The sequence below is a fragment of the Pristiophorus japonicus genome, chromosome 5 (genome assembly GCF_044704955.1).
Source record: "Pristiophorus japonicus isolate sPriJap1 chromosome 5, sPriJap1.hap1, whole genome shotgun sequence".
NCBI lineage: Eukaryota > Metazoa > Chordata > Chondrichthyes > Pristiophoridae > Pristiophorus > Pristiophorus japonicus.
In genome coordinates this window covers 3,038,944-3,057,678 of record NC_091981.1, presented here as the reverse complement: position 1 = coordinate 3,057,678, position 18,735 = coordinate 3,038,944, and the positions used below count along the sequence as shown (strand labels likewise).

General features: G+C 47.8%; 1 protein-coding gene across 5 annotated transcripts in view; it reads right to left on the bottom strand.

Moving 5' to 3' along the window:
* Positions 1-18,735, bottom strand: part of ulk4 (unc-51 like kinase 4) — a 615,462-nt gene that overhangs the window by 384,741 nt on the left and 211,986 nt on the right. For all 5 annotated transcript variants that reach the window (XM_070880300.1, XM_070880304.1, XM_070880303.1 and 2 more), the window contains exon 20: positions 2,367-2,528. In XM_070880300.1, coding sequence (XP_070736401.1) covers positions 2,367-2,528 — 162 coding nt within the window. The remainder of the gene's footprint in view (positions 1-2,366; positions 2,529-18,735) is intronic.

Sequence of the window (18,735 nt, the reverse complement as noted above, 5' to 3'; positions counted from 1 at the left end):
GGGGAGAGGGGGATGGGTTGGGGAGAGGGGGATGGGTTGGGGAGAGGGGGATGGGTTGGGGAGAGGGGGATGGGTTGGGGAGAGGGGGATGGGTTGGGGAGTGGGAGTGGGGATGGGGAGAGGGGGATGGGTTGGGGAGAGGGGGATGGGTTGGGGAGAGGGGGATGGGGAGAGGGAGGTGCGGGGGGGGGGAAGGGGGTGGGGGGGAAGAGAGCCACGAACACTCTCCAACAGGTTGTCCCGAGACAGGCAGAGTTTGCCCTCTGGCCAGCGGGCTGTGTGATGGGATGGCTCACTCTCCTCACACCCCTAGCTTAAAATCCATCGCTGGAGTGAAAGACCGGTCTCTGTTTGAATTCGAAGGGTGCTCTGCGGAATTAGTTTGGATCATTTTCACCTAGTTCCCAGTGTACATGAGCGTGCAATGCCTGTTGAGGATGAATGGTCAGAAAATGTAGTTCAAAAATTGCCTCTAATTTGTCAATCTCCCTCGGAACAGGGGATTGGCCTGTGAATGGGAATATTACTGTGGGGTGCTCCTGAGGTTGGGGTGAAGGTACACTGTGGGGCCACAGGAAGGATGGGGCTCCCTGCCATACATATCGTGGGAAAGCTTAATACAGGTACTGGCTAACCAAGAATGGTGGGTGTGGGGTAGGGTGGGGAAGGGTTCCATTCCTTAATACTGGCATCTTTCAGCTGAACGATCACAATAACAACTTCAGAAATATACACTTGGAGAGAAAAGACATTTGTTTGGTGAAAGTGTGCTAGGACTGTGTAAAACACTGGTTAGGCTGCAGCTGGAGTACTGCGTGCAGTTCTGGTCACCACATTACAGGAAGGATGTGATTGCACTGGAGAGGGTACAGAGGAGATTTACCAGGATGTTGCCTGGACTGGAGAATTTTAGCTATGAGGGAAGAATGGATAGGCTGGGTCTGTTTTCTTTGGAACAGAGGAGGCTCAGGGGAAACCTGATTGAGGTGCATAAAATTATGAGGAGCCTGGATATAGAGTGGATAGGAAGGATCTATTTCCCTTAGCAGAGAGGTCAACAACCAGGGGGCATAGATTTAAAGTAATTGATAGAAGGTTTAGAGGGGATTTGAGGGGAAATGTCTTCACCCAGAGGGTGGTGGGGGTCTGGAACTCACTGCCTGAAAGGATGGTAGAGGCAGAAACCCTCACCACATTTAAAAAGTACTTGGATGTGCACCTGAAGTGCCGTAACCTACAGGGCTACGGACCGAGAGCTGGAAAGTGGGATTAGGCTGGGTGGCTCTTTGTTGGCCGGTGCGGACACGATGGGCCGAATGGCATCCTTCTGTGCCATAAAGGTCAATGATTCTATGAGGATATGGGGGCCAGTTCATGGCGCTCGGTTGTTGACACATGGGCTCGTTAAATGCAAGCAGCGGCTGCAGTTAAAGCTACAATACCATCGCCCCAATTCTCTGAAGCACGCTAGCTGCTAGCTCGGCTCTGGGCCTGCAGCAAAGCCTCAGAAAACCCACTTGAGTCGATCAACTGAGACTGGGATTTGAAACCCCTCTTTTCCAAACCAGGCCACCAAACTTGAATGGTTGCTGGCAGAAGCTCACTTACTGACTTTCAAACCAACAACCAGACGTATGTGTTGCCATATTTTGATGCTAAGTAGTTAAGCTTGAAGCAGTTTCAAAGTGGATTTTGACTTGACTGTATTGTGTGTTGGAGCGCTGATGTGCAGCACTGGGGACTGGTGGGATCCATCGCTCCACTCAGATATCGCTGATCTTAACTGTGCTGGTGCCAGCAGCCATCAAGCTGGAACTTGTGGCCTTCCTGCAGTATACAGGGGGAAAATACATCGGACGAGGCGACTGGAAGTGCCTACTCCTGCAAACTTCCTGTCAGAGGAACGAGTGGCATTGGCAATGCTGCAGGAGGGGGCACTTGCTCCGCTCTTGGGTGTCCTGGGGCCAGTACGGATCCCTCAATATACATCACTAAAAACAGATTGGTCATTATCACATTGCTGATTGTGGGAGCTTGCTGTGCGCAAATTGGCTGCTGCGTTGCCTACATTACAACAGTGACTGCACTTCAAAAAGTACTTCACTGGCTGCAAAGCGCTTTGGGACATCCAGTGGTCGTGAAAGGCGCTATAGAAATGCAATCTTTCTTTCTTTTTTCTCTCTCTTGGAGGTATAAGGGATATCTGGACCAGCTAAGGAAGAAAAGGGAATCAGCATCTGTGCCCTTATTGGCGGATTCGAGCCTTCAAATAAAAAGTGAATTTTGATTTGAAAAAGCTTAAATTTTTTTTAAAGTATTTACAGTTGTGCAGTAATAGATTATTCAAGTTGCGTATCAAAGCTTACCGAGATGGCTGTCACGCGCAAGGAGTCCACAGTCGAATGTGTGAACAGATACCAAAGCAACAGACCGATCTCTCCAGTGATAAATCCTTGAGCAGGCGATGAATTCGTGGTGCAGACATTCTCCACAATCTTTGCAGCCAAATGATTAGTAACAGGATCTCCCTGCAAAGAGAAATCACATCAGAAGAGAATACAGTGGCCTTTCTGGAGCCATTTAAAGTTTGTGGTGAAGTTAAGAGAGCTGGGGTGGTGATGTGCAGAAGACATGTTGTACAGTCATGGCAATTGTGAGTTACAGTGTGTTACCACACATTACCATCCACAGTAAGTACAAAGCATGCTGTCCCAAGTGGCTTGGGGCGGTTGACTCTGCTGTGTGGGTACAACATGTACAAGTACAAACAGCGGAAGACACGTACGACAACCCAGGCACCTCACCCACCCATCCCTCCAGCCACCTCCTGCCCCACCTGTGACAGAGACTGTGGGTCCCACATTGGTCTCATCAGTCACCTGAGAACTCGTGTTAGTGTGGAAGCAAGTCATCCTCGACTCCGGGGGACTGCCTCAGAAGAAGGGGTACTGTGGCACATTACCCAGGTATTTCACTGCAACTTCATTGTTTATTAATGTCCAAAAATGTAAACAAGGTGTTCCATCAGAGGCTGTGTCATGCTTTAGTGCCAAGCTGTGGCTCAGTGGGTAGTACACTCACCTCTGAGTCAGAAGGTCGTGGGTTCAAGTCCCACTCCAAAGAGTTGAGCACAAAACTCCAAGCTGACACTCCAGTGCAGTACTGAGGGAGCGCCGTACTGTCGGAGGGGCAGTACTGAGGGAGTGCCGCACTGTCGGAGGGGCAGTACTGAGGGAGCGCCGCACTGTCGGAGGGGCAGTACTGAGGGAGTGCCGCACTGTCGGAGGGGCAGTACTGAGGGAGTGCCGCACTGTCGGAGGGGCAGTACTGAGGGAGCGCCGCACTGTCGGAGGGGCCGTCTTTCGGATGAGACGTTAAACCGAGGCTCTGTCTGCTCTCTCGACGCAAAAGATCCCATGGCACTATTTCAAAGAAGAGCAGGGGAGTTATCCTTGGTGTCCCTGGGCCAATATTTATTCCTCAATCAACATCACTAAAACAGATTATTTGGTTGCTATCACATTGCTGTGTGTGGGAGCTTGCTTTGTGCAACTTGGCTGCCGCGTTTCCCACATTACAACAGCGACTACACTTTAAAAAGTACTTCATTGGCTGTAAAGTGCTTTGGGACATCCGGTGGTTGTGAAAGGTGCTATAGAAATGCAAGTCTGTCTTTTTAAAAAATGTTCTTTATTAGTGTGGTAATTTTGCGAGCACTCCCTGAATACTAGTAACAGCAAAATGCTCAGCATTCACTCTGCATTTCAGCTCATCAACGAAACTTCAACATAAACGCTGGTGAATTGGGAACACGTAGAAATGAGCTCCTTACGGTGCCACCAATTTGGAAAGGATCAAATCACATTTTTCTCAGAAAAATACACCATAATTTGAGTCTAATGCTGTTTAAAGAGGCGCTGGCAGCTCGTGAAATCACAATGGTGTAATATTTAGTCAGAAAATATAGGGGAAAATCTTTGTTTAAGAAAGATTTTTTGGTCTTGAAACACTTGCTATTTCTGACCATAGCTCATTGGCTAAATGACCCTCGCCTTGCAGCACTGTAATATAGCCTCAAGCACACGTCCTGATTGTAGAAGCTTTGTACTGGGTCTTATAACAAGCAACATCGGATGAGGAGCATTTAATGTTGGGACGAGCTAAGCTATCCTGTCTGGCACCTGCCAAAAGTTCTGCAAAGTTGTTGGTAATCTCACTTCCATTCTCCACAACCAGACAATACGCAACCTTAGTGTCGTATCTGATTTTCAGCTGTGCTTCAAGTCCCATGTCCTATCTATCAACAATACCATCTATATCTACAGCAGCAATTTTGTCTGCCTTTGCCCATACCTCACCGTTAAGAAAGAAAAGTCTTGCGATTCTATAACTTCTTTCATGACCACCGGACGTCCAAAAGCGCTTTGAAACGTAGTCACTGTTATAATGTGGGAAATGGGGCCAATTTGTGCACAGCAAGCTCCCACAAACACCAATGTGATAATGATCAGATAATCTGTGGGTTTTTTTTGTGATGTTGATTGAGGGTTAAATATTGGCCAGGACATCGGGGCTAACTCCCCTGCTCTTCTTCAAAATAGTGTCATGGGATCTTTTACATCCACCTGAGAGGGCAGACGGTATCTCATCCGAAAGACGGCACCTCCGACAGTGCGGCGCTCCCTCAGCACTGTACTGGAGTGTCAGCGTAGATTTTTGTGCTCAAATCTCTCGACTGAGACTTGAACCTGCGACCTTCTGACTCAGAGGCAACTTCCTGACTTCCAGGTGTAACTTCGGTAATGCTCACTGGAACAGTAGCAGGCCATTTGGCCCGTCGAAGCAGCTCTGCCATTTAATCTCAATCCCAGGCCGTTTCACTAAAACCCTTACTTCCCAAGTAAGTGCCTAGTTCACTTTTGACACCAATTGATTTTGCATCTCTGGCCTTCTGGCGCAAAGTGATCCACATTCACGCAACCTTTCGCATGAAGAGATTTATCCTATATTCGTTTTTAACCAAACGAACAAGATTATGGGACGGGCAATAATGCTGGCCATGCCAGTGACACCTACATCCCATGAACGAATAATGAAAAAAATGATACAGATAGTAGACAATGTTGGTTTTGCTCCCTGGCCCTTGTAATGTATTTGCTTCATGGGTTCTTTGCTTAAGAATTCATAGCAACACATCGCTATTAAGAACTATTTGATTTATTAGCAAAAGGTTTAAAAATCACACTACACATTACCAGTTCATCCACCAGGCTCACAACCACCTGCCTCATCGTGGATCCCCCGAACCCAACTGGCTGGGGTTTTATTGAGTCTTGTGAACATCACGTGACTGGCTAAGCCACTCCCAACTCAACAACTCTACAACGATTTTATTGCAAAACTATAAATCAAGTGCCCCCCTTATTAAAGTGGCACTTGAACCAACAAATTAACAAATAAACTTTGGAACAAAAAAACCCAATCAAATTAAAATTTGGTTGCCGGGGGTGATGATGCGTACCCGTGGACACCGTGTGCTCCAACTCTAGGGACACCCTGGCTCCGACGTAATCGCGGATGAGAGGCAGACAGTCGGGCTGAATGACCCCCTCGACCACCTGCTGCCTGGACCGGTTGATGGCCACCTTGGCCATGCCCAGGAGGAGGCCCTCCGACCTGCGCGCTCCCCTCCGCACAGGGTGCCCAAAGATCAGAAGCATGGGACTGAAGTGCAACCAAAACTTGAGGAGCACCCCCTTCAAATAATGTGAGCAGCTCGACAAGCCCGAGAGCATACTCACAAGGTGCAAACATTACAGCACTGATGTTGAAAAGAAAGCTTTTCAATTTCATCATTCCAGTTCTAAATTTCTTCAGTGCATCCGCTAATAAATGAGGACGTGGTGGAGCACTGTGGGGCACACCAAATAATACGGAGTAGAGAGTGGTGAATTAGACTTTGCGATGAAACGCAAGACATTTGGGGCTGGAATTTCCGGTCCTTTTCGATCGGAGTTTCGTCCCGTGAAAGGCGGCGTTCAGCTCTCCTGCGCCTCTTCGCGATCCTCCGGTCGGGTTTTATGGCGCCGGGTTTGCAACGCCTCTCGGTGCGACACCGGCACGAGTTTGGACTTCTCCCCGATCCGTCCGCCTGGACGTGAGCCCGCAGTGACCGCCTGGGAAATCAGTGCGGTCTGGCATAGCCGGCGGCGGAGAGGGAGGTAAGTGCGAGTGTTTGTTCTTTCAAATGTTTTAGCGACTTGAGTTACGGCGGCATGGGCAATGTTTTGGGAATATTTGTGTGGTTTTTTTTTTTAAGGTATCCCCCCCCTCACCCCCCCCACCCCCAGGCCTCTCGAGGAGCTCACACGGCCCTGCTCTTTAATCCATGAGTTTCCCATCCGTGCGCCACGTAAAGTGTACAATGTCTCCCTTCGCGCTGCGCCCCCTGACGTAGGGCCAAGATGCCCAAACTTCCTCACCAAAGCGCAGACTATTCCCGGCCGGTAACTTTCCCACCCCGCCTAAAATCCAGCCCTTGAGATACAGAAAGCGATATGGCTCAAAGCCAAAACAGATCAAAAAGCAACAAGATTGATCGCTGGCCTGTGCTGACTTCACTGATCTCACCCTATGGAGCCAGCTGGCCAGCTGAATGTCGCACTGGATCTCAGCAACCCTAGGCCCAAGAACACAGCACAAGAGATAGGAGCAGGAGTCGGCCATTTGGCCCCTCGAGCCCGCTCCGCCATTTAATACGATCATGGCTGATCTGATCATGGACTCGGCTCCACTTCCCCGCCCGCTTCCCCTAACCCTTTATCCCCTTATCGCTCAAAAATCTGTCAATCTCCACCTTCAATATATTCAATGTCCCAGCCTCCACAGCTCTTTGGGGCAGAGAATTCCACAGATTTACAACCCTCTGAGAGAAGAAATTCCTCCTCATCACAGTTTTAAATGGGCAGCTCCTTATTCTGAGACTATGTCCCCTCGTTTTAGTTTCCCCTATGAGTGGAAATATCCTCTCTGCATCTAACTTGTCGAGCCCTCTCATTATCTTATATGTTTCAATAAGATCACCTCTCATTCTTCTGAACTCCAATGAGTATAGGCCCAACCTACTCAGCCTATCTTCATAAGTCAATCTCCTCATCTCCGGAATCAACCTTCTCTGAACTGCCTCCAATGCAAGTATACCCTTCCTTAAATACGGAGACCAAAAACTGTATGCAGTACTCTAGGTGTGGCCTCACCAATACCCTGTACAGTTGTAACAGGACTTCTCTGCTTTTATACTCTATCCCCCTTGCAATAAAGGCCAACATTCCATTTGCCTTCCTGATCACTTGCTGTACCTGCATACTAACTTTTTGTGTTTCATGCACAAGGCCCCCCAGGTCCCTCTGTACTGTAACACTTCGCAATTTTTCTCTATTTAAATTATAATTTGCTTTTTTATTTTTTCTGCCAAAGTGGATAACCTCATATTTTCCCACATTAGATCTGTCAAATTTTTGCCCACTCACTTAGCCTGTCTATATCTGTTTGCAAATTATTTGGGCCCAAGTTTCCACACGATAAAAAACGGGCGCCCTTCCGAGCTGGGCGCCCGTTTTTCGCGCCTAAAACGGCGCGTCTAAAAAAAAACGCGCTATTCTCGAGCGCCCTGCAGCTCCTTGTCTGTTTGGCGCGGCGCCCAGGGGGGCGGAGCCTACACTCGCGCCGATTTTGTAAGTGGGAGGGGGCGGGTGCCATTTAAATTAGTTTTTTTCCTGCCGGCAACGCTGCGCGTGCGCGTTGGAGCATTCGCACATGCTCAGTGTGAAGGAAACATTGGCACTCGGCCATTTTTGTAGTTCTTTGTAGCTGTTTAATTTTTGAACATTTTTTAATAAAAGCACATTGCCATCAGCACTGAGGCTTCTTGCAGCCTTCTCACTGTCTCCTCCTCACCCCCCCCCCCCCCTCCGCTCCGGGAACGAACGGCTGTTTCCTCCCCCCCCCCGTCCCGCTCCGCGGGAACGAACGGCTGCAGAATTCTCCCTGGCTGAAGCACTTTCACACAGGTAGGAAGATGGTTTATTTAATCTTTTCTTTGCTTATAAATGTTTATTCAGGTTGGATTTATTTGTATAATATTTGTAGAAGTATAAATAAGGATTTATTATAGAATTTAATGACTTCCCTTGCCCCCCCTCCCCCCCCCCCCCACCTCGTTCTGGACGCCTAATTTGTAACCTGCGCCTGATTTTTTAATGTGTAGAACAGGTTTTTTCAGTTCTACAAAAATCTTCACTTGCTCCATTCTAAGTTAGTTTGGAGTACGTTTTCACTGTGGAAACTTTCAAATCAGGCGTCAGTGGCCGGACACGCCCCCTTTTGAAGAAAAAATTCTGTTCCAAAGTAGAACTGTTCTAAATGACTAGAACTGCAGAAAAAAAAAATGTGGAGAATTGCGATTTCTAAGGTAGTCCGTTCCCCACCAGTTGCTCCTAAAAATCAGGCGCAAATCATGTGGAAACTTGGGCCCAAAGGGCCCACAATTTGCTTTCCCACCCATCTTTGTATCATCAGAAAACTTGGCTACATTACACTCAGTCCCTTCATCCAAGTCATTAATATAGATTGTAAATAGTTGAGGACCCAGCACCGATCCCTGTGGCACCCCACTAGTTACTGTTTGCCAACCGGAAAATGACCCGTTTGGGGTACTGAGGGAATGATCAGCCATGATCTTATCGAATGGTGGTGCAGGCTCGAAGGGCTGAATGGCCTATTCCTGCACCTATTTTCTATCCCGACTCCCTGTTTTCTGTTAGTTAGCCAATCCTCTATCCATGCTAATATATTACCCCCAACACCGTGAGCTTTTATCTTGTGCAGTAATATTTTATATGGCACCTTCTCGATTGCTTTCTGGAAATCCAAATGCACCGTATCTACTGGTTCCCCCTTATCCACCCTGTTCGTTACATCCTCAAAGAACTCTAGCAAATTTGTCAAACGTGATTTCTCTTTCATAAACCATGCTGACTCTGCTTGATTGAATTATGCTTTTCCAAATGTCCTGCTACTGCTTCCTTAATAATGGACTCCAGCATTTTCCCAACGACAGATGTTAGGCTAACCGGTCTATAGTTTCCTGCTTTCTGTCTGCCTCCTTTTTTAAATAGCGGCGTTACATTTGAGGTTTTGCAATCCGCTGGGACCTCCTCAGAATCCAGGGAATTTTGGTAGATTACAACCAATGCATCCACTATCTCTGCAGCCACTTCTTTTATGACCCTAGGATGCAAGCCATCAGGTCCAGGGGACTTGTCCACCTTTCGTCCCATTATGTTACCGAGTACTACTTCTTTAGTGATAGTGACTGTATTAAGTTCCTCCCTCCCTGTAGCCCCTTGATTCGCTGAGCTGTGATGCTTTCAATGATTGAATATGATGCTCACTATCGAGGCAGTTTGGATGAAGTGCTGGAAGACTCTCTGCACCTACAGAACCAGAACTCAGTAAGATTCAATGGCTCTGGCAGGGGGCGGGGCGGGGGAAGTGAAAACGCAGTGGAGAAAACTGGATTCAAATATAACAGACTAATGATATTATCTTTGTGTGTGGTCATCTTGAATCGGCAGCCTACCACATGGCTTCATAAATAATCATTAAAATGTGAATACACAGTGGATTTCAGTCGCGGCATTTTCTCTAGAGAAAGAAGAAAGAAAAGACTTGCATTTCTATAGCGCCTTTTACGACCACTGGACGTCACAAAGCTCTTTACAGCCAATGAAGTACTTTTTGAAGTGTAGTCACTGTTGTAATGTGAGAAAAGCAGCAACCAATATGCGCACAGCAAGCTCCCACAAATGATAATGACCAGATAATCTGTTTTAGTGATATTGATTGAGGAATAAATATTGGCCCCAGGATACTGGGGATAACTCCCCTACTCTTCTTTGAAATAGTGCCACGGGATCTTTTACGTCCAGCTGAGAGAACTGGCAGGGCCTTGGTTAAACATCTCATCCAAAAGATGGCACCTCTGACAATTCAGTTCCCTCAGTACCGCCCCTCCGACAGTGCGGCACTCCCTCAGTACTGCCCATCCGACAGTGCAGCACTCCCTTAGTACTGCCCCTCCGACAGTGCAGCACTCCCTCAGCACTGCCCCTCTGACAGTGCGCCACTCCCTCAGTACTGCCCCTCCGACAGTGCGGCACTCCCTCAGTACTGCCCCTCTGACAGTGCAGCGCTCCCTCAATACTGCCCCTCCGACAGTGCGCCGCTCCCTCAGTACTGCCCCTCCGACAGTGCGACACTCCCTCAGCACTGCCCCTCCGACAGTGCGCCGCTCCCTCAGTACTGCCCCTCCGACAGTGCGGCACTCCCTCAGCACTGCCCCTCTGACAGTGCGCCGCTCCCTCAGTACTGCCCCTCCAACAGTGCAGCGGAAGCTCTCTCAATAATGCTCTTCCGACAGTGCAACGCTCCCTCAGCACTGCCCCTCGACAGTGCAGTGCTCCCTCAGCCTGGATTTTTTGTGCTCAAGGCCCTGGAGTGGGATTTGAACCCACAACCTTCTGACTCAGAGCGAGTGTGCTACCCACTGAGCCACTGCTGACACAGAGACCCCGTGATTTTATAAGTACTGTTATCTTTTGGTGGAACGTAGCTTCAGGAAAAAAACATATTTATCAACAATAACGATTGAAGGGAGTAAAATGTAAAAAGTAAAATGAATATCGTCAATGTGAATTTCATTGCAGTGAACATTCAGCGGGTCAGGTAGCTGGGTTATGAAGAGAGTTCTATAACCAAAACATCTTCTCACTTCCCTCCACACATGCTGCCCGATCTGCTGAGCGCTCCCAGTGTTTTCTGCTTTCCAACATCGGCAGCATCATACTTTCTATTCACTCCAGTCAAATTGATTTTAAAAGTTATCATGTGTCATATTGCGCAAAATCAAGAGTAGAGATTACACAAACTCAGGTTGTACCCCCTGGGATTTAGAAGTTTTCAGGATATTGAGGGGAACAGAGAGGTTGGATAGAGAGACACTGTTCCCGCTGGTTGGGGAGTCTGGGACTAGGGGCAGAGTCTAAACATTAGAGCCAGACCTTTCAGGAGTGAAATTAGGAAACACTTCGACACACACAGGGTGGGAGAGGTTTGGAATTTTCCGCAGCAAACAGCATTTGATGCTGGATCAATTGTTAATTTTAAATCTGACATTGATAGATTTTTGTCAACCAAAGGTATTAAGGAACACGGGCCAAAGGTGGGTATAGGAAGTTGGATCGCAGATCAGCCACGATCTCACTGAATGGCGGGACAGGCCGAAGGGGCTGAATGGCTCACTCCTGTTCCTGTGATATAGGAGCGGGAAAGGAGGATAAGGGAGCTGCATTCATACGCAACAGTGACCCTCGCCGCGTATGCATTTTTAATCTGCCATCTGCAATGTGTGTTCACTGTGCCTATTGGGGAAAATGGGACGATTAACCATTAAGTAGAAGAGTGAAAGGCAATAACCTTTAGTGCTACTAACAGATGTTGTCGGTTTAGTTAATTGTGAGCTGAAATGCGCCTGGATAAAACTTTTATGCACACGGCACAGCAGGGGCTTAAAAAAAATCCTCTCACCTTAAATCCGCGGCAGAAATGTAACAGGATCATGCCGTAATTAGCACACAAGGGAACACTGTGCTGACTACCAATGTGGTATTAATAAAGAACAGTTTGCTTCGTTATACAGCCTGCTCCACTTAAGTGCATACCTGTTAAGGGCACATTAAGTGTGCGTGTATTTTAAAAGCCAATTTTTTTTCCCCCTTATTTGTTTCTGTGAAATCCTGTTCCATTAAATGCGTGAGGAAAAGGCAGACTTGGCTGTTCAAAGACTCAGTATATCTGCGTATATTTTATCATGGGGATCATTTATTTCTTTCATAGGCTGACTAACTCGATCTACATCTGTTGCATTTAGTCCTAATTAGTCTTTAAGTATTCCTTTTTTTAAAAAAAAACATGGACTGTAAATCTAAAACAGACCCATCGCATTATGGAGACGATTATGGTTTCTCTCCACAGCCCCGCTTTCCAACAGGATTGTAGCGAGACCAAAATGTAAAAAAATCATCTACTGCCAATGCTCCCAATACGCTGCGCTGCCACGCCACGCTCCAGGGCTCTCGCACATCCGGCGAGTCAGCCTTTGAGTTTAAAGAAACGCGCCCGTGCTGACTTTTGAATGGGCCACGCAGTCCGTAGAGGGTTAGAGTTCCACTCCAGGGACCTGAGCACAAAAATCTAGGCTGACACTCCCAGTGCAGTACTGAGGAAGTGCCGCACTGTCGGAGGGGCAGTACTGAGGAAGTGCCGCACTGTTGGAGGGGCAGTACTGAGGGAGTGCCGCAATGTCGGAGGGGCAGTACTGAGGGAGTGCTGCACTGTCGGAGGGGCAGTACTGAGGGAGTGCTGCACTGTCGGAGGGGCAGTACTGAGGGAGTGCTGCACTGTCGGAGGGTCAGTACTGAGGGAGTGCCGCACTGTTGGAGGGGCAGTACTGAGGGAGTGCCGCAATGTCGGAGAGGCAGTACTGAGGGAGTGCTGCACTGTCGGAGGGTCAGTACTGAGGGAGTGCCGCACTGTCGGAGGGGCAGTACTGAGGGAGCGCCGCACAGTCGGAGGGGCAGTACTGAGGGAGTGTCGCACTGTCGGAAGGGCAGTACTGAGGGAGAGCTGCACTGTCGAAGGGGCAGTATTGAGGGAGCGTGCACTGTTGGAGGTGTCGTCTTTCAGATGAGACGTTAAACCGAGGCCCCATCTGCTCTCTGAGGTGGATGTAAAAGATCCCATGGCACCATTTTGAAGAAGAGCAGGGGAGTTCTCCCCGGTGTCCTGGGGCCAATATTTATCCCTCAATCAACATCACTAAAACAGATTATCTCATCATCATCACACTGCTGTTTTTGGGAGCTTGCTGTGTGCAAATTGGCTGCTGTGTTTCCCACATTATAACAATGGCTACATTACCAAAAAAAGGTACTTCATTGGCTGTAAAGTGCTTTGGGACATCCGGTGGTCGTGAAAGGCGCTGCAGAAATTCAAGTCAGAAAATGAGAAACTCCCTTATAGCACCGAGTGTCAGTAAACGGGAGCCTCCCCTACATTACTCAGTGTAAATGAATGGGAGCCTCGACTACAAGACCGACTGTCAGTAAATGGCTGTCTCTTCGACACTGCTCTGTCCTATTAAATGGGAGCCTCCCCTCGATCACTTAGCGTTAGTGAATGGCAAACGTCCCAATTCATCAATAAGTATCAGTGAATGCGAGGTGTCCTGACAGCACTCAATGGCAATAAACTGGAGCCTCTGTTCATCAATCTATAGTTACGTGAGAAAATCTCCCACATCATCCGGTCTCAGTCAGCAGGAGTCTCCCCTCAGTATTAAACAAGGGAAATTTCCCTATATGTCCTACATTACAACAGTGACTACACTTCAAGAAACACTTCACTGGCTGTAAAGCCTTAGGTGTAGATGGGTCAATCTCATATTAATCCCCTTAACTTATATTCACCTTTCCGGCTTTTATTCCAGTTATATAGTATACATGAGAACCCTTAGAACATAAGAATTAATAGCAGGAGTCGGCCATTCGGCCCCTTGAGCCTTCTCCGCCATTCAATAAGATCATGGCTGATCTTTGACCCCAACTCCACTTTCCTGCCCGATCCCTTGATTCTCTTATTTGCCAAAAATCTATCGATCTCAGCCTTCAATATACTCAATGATTCAACATCCACAGCCCTCTGGGGCAGAGAATTCCAAAGATTCACCCCCCTCTGAGTGAAGAAATTCCTCCTCATCTCAGTCCTAAATGGCCGACCCCTTATCCTGAGACTGTGACCCCTGGTTCTAGACCCTGCAGCCAGGATAAACATTTTCTCAGCATTAATCCTGTCAAGCCCCTTAAGAATTTTATATGTTTCAATTAGTACGCCAGGTGTGGCCTCACCAATACCCTGTTTAATTGTAGTAAGACTTCTTTACTCATAGCCCCATTGGCACCTCTGGCGGTCGCTAACGGCTCACAAGACAGTTTTCGCCCGGGGGAGGGGGGGGAAGTTTGCCGAGGTGCTGCCAAGGCAGCAGCAACCCCTCACGGCCCTGCGGGGGGAAATTGTCCCACAGGTCACGAAGCTGGCAGACATCCACTCTCGGGGCGCTCCTTAAAGGGGAGGGCGCCAGCTCCCCGGGCTGCCATCAGCTTTTAGTCGTCCGACTCTCGGGTCGGCTCGATGATGGTGGCCCTAGCGTGGCCGGGGCCGCCATCGTGCCGCGCAGCGCTCCATCTTGGGTGATGGGCTGTTGGCCCGGTCACACGTTGCCCCGGTGGCCCATTGGAGGCCGTCAGAGGCTGCGCAGAGTGAACAACAGCCCGCCCCTTTAAGCGCGTGAGGACTACGCGGAGCATTGCATTCAGGTAGCGCTCGACTCCCCTCCCCCGTAGCACCTTGGTTACCGCCCCCAAAGGGAGTCGTCATCATCAGAGGCAGTCCCTCGGAATCGAGGGAGACTTGCTTCCACTCTTAAAATGAGTCCTTAGGTGGCTGAACAGTCCAATACGAGTCCCTGTCACAGGTGGGACAGACAGTGGTTGAGGGAAAGGGAGGGTGGGACTGGTTTGCCGCACGCTCCTTCCGCTGCCTGCGCTTGATTTCTGCATGCTCTCAGCAATGAGACTCGAGGTGCTCAGCGCCCTCCTGGATGCTCTTCCTCCACTTAGGGCGGTCTTTGGCCAGGGACTCCCAGGTGTCGGTGGGGATGTTGCACTTTATCAGGGAGGCTTTGAGGGTGTCCTTGAAACGTTTCCTCTGCCCACCTTTGGCTTGCTTGCCGTGAAGGAGTTCCGAGTAGAGCGCTTGCTTTGGGAGTCTCGTGTCTGGCATGAGAACAATGTGGCCTGCCCAGCGGAGCTGATCAAGTGTGGTCAGTGCTTCAATGCTGGGGATGTTGGCCTGGTCGAGGACGCTAACGTTGGTGTGTCTGTCCTCCCAGGGGATTTGTAGGATCTTGTGGAGACATCGTTGGTGGTATTTCTCCAGCAACTTGAGGTGTCTACTGTACATGGTCCATGTCTCTGAGCCATACAGGAGGGCGGGTATTACTACAGCCCTGTAGACCATGAGCTTGGTGGTAGATTTGAGGGCCTGGTCTTCAAACACTCTTTTCCTCAGGCGGCTGAAGGCTGCACTGACGCACTGGAGGCGGTGTTGGATCTCGTCGTCAATGTCTGCTCTTGTTGATAAGAGGCAACCGAGGTATGGGAAATAGTCCACGTTGTCCAGGGCCGCGCTGTGGATCTCGATGACTAAGCACTGCCCCTTAGACTCTAATCCCTTTGTAACAAAAGCTAACATACCATTTTCTTAGTATGGAGGCAGCTTTCCATGATGTTTCAGTCCGCAGTTACAGATTCATCGCCCATCCTCATTATACATTTCAATTTTAGGAGATGATTGAAGGTTTCAGAGAGCAATCATTAAATTTCTTTTTGGAAACAGGCAGTCAACTGATTTTAGTGGCGGCCCATCAAACAGCAGCTCTCATTAAAGCAGCACTAATTGACAGAGGATTTAGTTATGGTTGCTGTCTGGGAGAGATCAGAGATTTTCAAATTCAGAACTGACCCGGTAACTAATGCAGCTAAAACATAAGTTCCCAACGCTGTTCCAAAAAAGGAATTAGAAAGTACAACAGTACCATCGAACCATCAGGGCGGGAAAGTTTAGAAGCACGTCTTTTGTGTCAAGTATTGAGGATATTTCCCTATTTTTCTCAAAAAGAATCAATTCCTCAAGTTTTGGTCATGTTTAATGGACACCAGTCAAAACGCCAGATGCTCCCAACTTTACATTGCTGGTCTTGTTCAACGTGAGTTTGTACATGGGAAAGGAAGGAGACTGGCCAATCATGGAGCACCTGCCAGAACGCTCATTTCTAATTTTTCGAGCAGCTAAGTTAACATCTGACTGGCACCAATTCTAATTAATCTGCTGATCCAGAAGGTGAGCACAATGCTCCAGAGAAAGATTCTGTGAAAACCTGTCGCACAGTCCTGGACGCAGATATCCTGTTATTTTGAATGAAATGTATAAGTGCCCCGGCCAGACCCCTACGAGTGGCCCCACCCACACTCCAATTCCCACTAACATCCACTGACTGGGCTCCAGTCTGCACCAGCCTGACTGCTCCTGAGGGCCCAACTCCTGATGCATGAACTTGCAGCTGACAAGTGGGCACTCTTACAATGGGGCAGACAGGTAGATACAGAGGATGAATGGGTGTGCGTGTGTTCGGTATTTTTTTTAAACATACTAGTAGATCTCCCGTGGCATTGCTCATAGTGAATTGGATGATAAGAACTAGGAGCAGGAGTCGGCCACCTGGCCCCTCGAGCCTGCTCCACCATTTAATAAGATCATGGCTAATTTGATCATGCACTCAGCTCCACTTCCCTGCCCGCTTCCCATAACCCCTAATTCTCTTATCGCTCAAAAATCTGTCTATCTCTGCTTTAAATATATTCAATGTCCCAGCCTCCACAGCTCTCTTGGGCAGAGAATTCCACAGATTTACAACCCTCTGAGAGAAGAAATTCCTCCTCATCTCAGTTTTAAATGGCCGACCCCTTATTCTGAGATTATGGCCCCATAGTTTTAGTTCCCCTTATGAGTGGAAATATCCTCTCTGAATCCATCATGTCTAGCCCCCTCATTATTTTATATGTTTTGATAAGATCATCTCTCATTCTTCTGAACTCCAATGTGTATAGGCCCGACCTACTCAACCTATCTTCATAAGTCAACCCCCTCATCTCCAAAATCAACCGAGTGAACCTTCTCTGAACAGCCTCCAATGCAAGTATATCCTTCCTTAAATACGGAGACCAAAACTGCACGCAGTACTCCAGGTGTGGCCTCACCAATACCCTGTACAGTTGTAGCAGGACTTCTCTGCTTTTATACTCTATTCCCCTTGCAATAAAGGCAAACATTCCATTTGCCTTCCTGATTACTTGCTGTATCTGCATTCTAACATTTTGTGTTTCATGTACAAGGAACCCCAGGTCCCTCTGTACTGCAGCACTAAGCAATTTTTCTCCATTTAAATTATAATTTGCTTTTCTATTATTTCAGCCAAAGTGGATAACCTCACATTTTCCCACATTATACTCCATCTGCAAATGTTTGCCCACTCACTTAGCCTGTCTATATCCCTTTGCAGATTTTTTTGTGTCCTCCTCACATTTTGCTTTCCCACCCATCTTTGTATCATCATGTTGTGCTGTTTTAGAACAGCATGGCTGTAATACCATATAAACCACACTATTTTATCACCGACAATGATTTATACTGACTGAATAAGTCAAATTGTGTTTGTTTTTTAAGCATGACATTTTAGAATTTTTCCCGTGTTTTAGGGATGTTTTTGTGGTAGTTTTGTAGGAACCATGAGGCACTGCGCATATGCTCAAAGTTGATTGAAGGAGTTGATAGGGGAGAGAGAGAGAAACCCTTTCCTCTGGTGGGGGGAGTCCAGAACAAGGGGCATCACCTTAAAATTAGAGGCAGGTCATTCAGGGTGATGTCAGGAAGCATTTCTTCACACAAAGGGCAGTGGGAATCTGGATTTTTGTTCGGCAAGGGTATTAAAGGATAGGGAGCCAAGGCAGGCAAATGGAGTTGAGATACAGATCAGCCATGATCTAACAGGCTCGAGGGGCTGAATGGCCTCCTCTTGTTCCTATCAGTATTTGCCCATATTTAGGTGTATATTTGCCATTGTGGGATCTTGCTGTGCAGAATTTGCCTGTTGCATTTTCTGACATAAATACACTTTGAAAGTTCTTCATTGGGTGTGAAGTGTTTTGGGACGTTCTGAAGATACAATCAGCAATGTTCCCTTTAAGCTGCGAGGCCGCACAGCACACTAGGGCTCCCGTGCAGCCAGATTTTCAATGTAAAAACTGTGCATGTCACTATCATGAATGGCCCACACAGCCCCTTAAAGGGGCCACACGCACCAAATAAATTACAGGGATCATTGATGACAAGGTGCTGCACAAATGAAAATTCTTCATTCTTTCTTATTGCAGACTGAACACAATTCCCATGTTTTGTTCTATGTAAGTTGGTACTTTTTCAGTGCAATTTGTTGGGAGTTTTTCCCTCCAGCACAGCATGGAATTCAGCAGCATCACAATCCATCTGAATGTATAATGAGTGTTATTGCACAGCATATAAAAACATAAGAAATAAGAGAATTTGGCCCCTCGAACCTGCTCCGCCATTTAATAAGATCATGGCTGATCTGACTCAGCTCCACTTCCCCGCCCGCTCCCCATAACTCTTTACTTCCTTATCGCTCAAAAATCTGTCTATCTCCGCCTTAAATATATTCAATGACCCAGCCTCCACAGCTCTCTGGGACAGAGAATTCCACAGATTTACAACCCTCTGAGAGAAGAAATTCTTCCTCATCTCAGTTTTAAATGGGCGGCCCCTTATTCTGAGACTATGGCCCCTAGTTTTAGTTTCCCCTATGAGTGGAAATATCCTCTCTGCATCCACCTTGTCGAGCCCCCTCATTACCTTATATATTTCGATAAGATCACCTCTCATTCTTCTGAACTCCAATGTGTAGAGGCCCAACCTACTCAATCT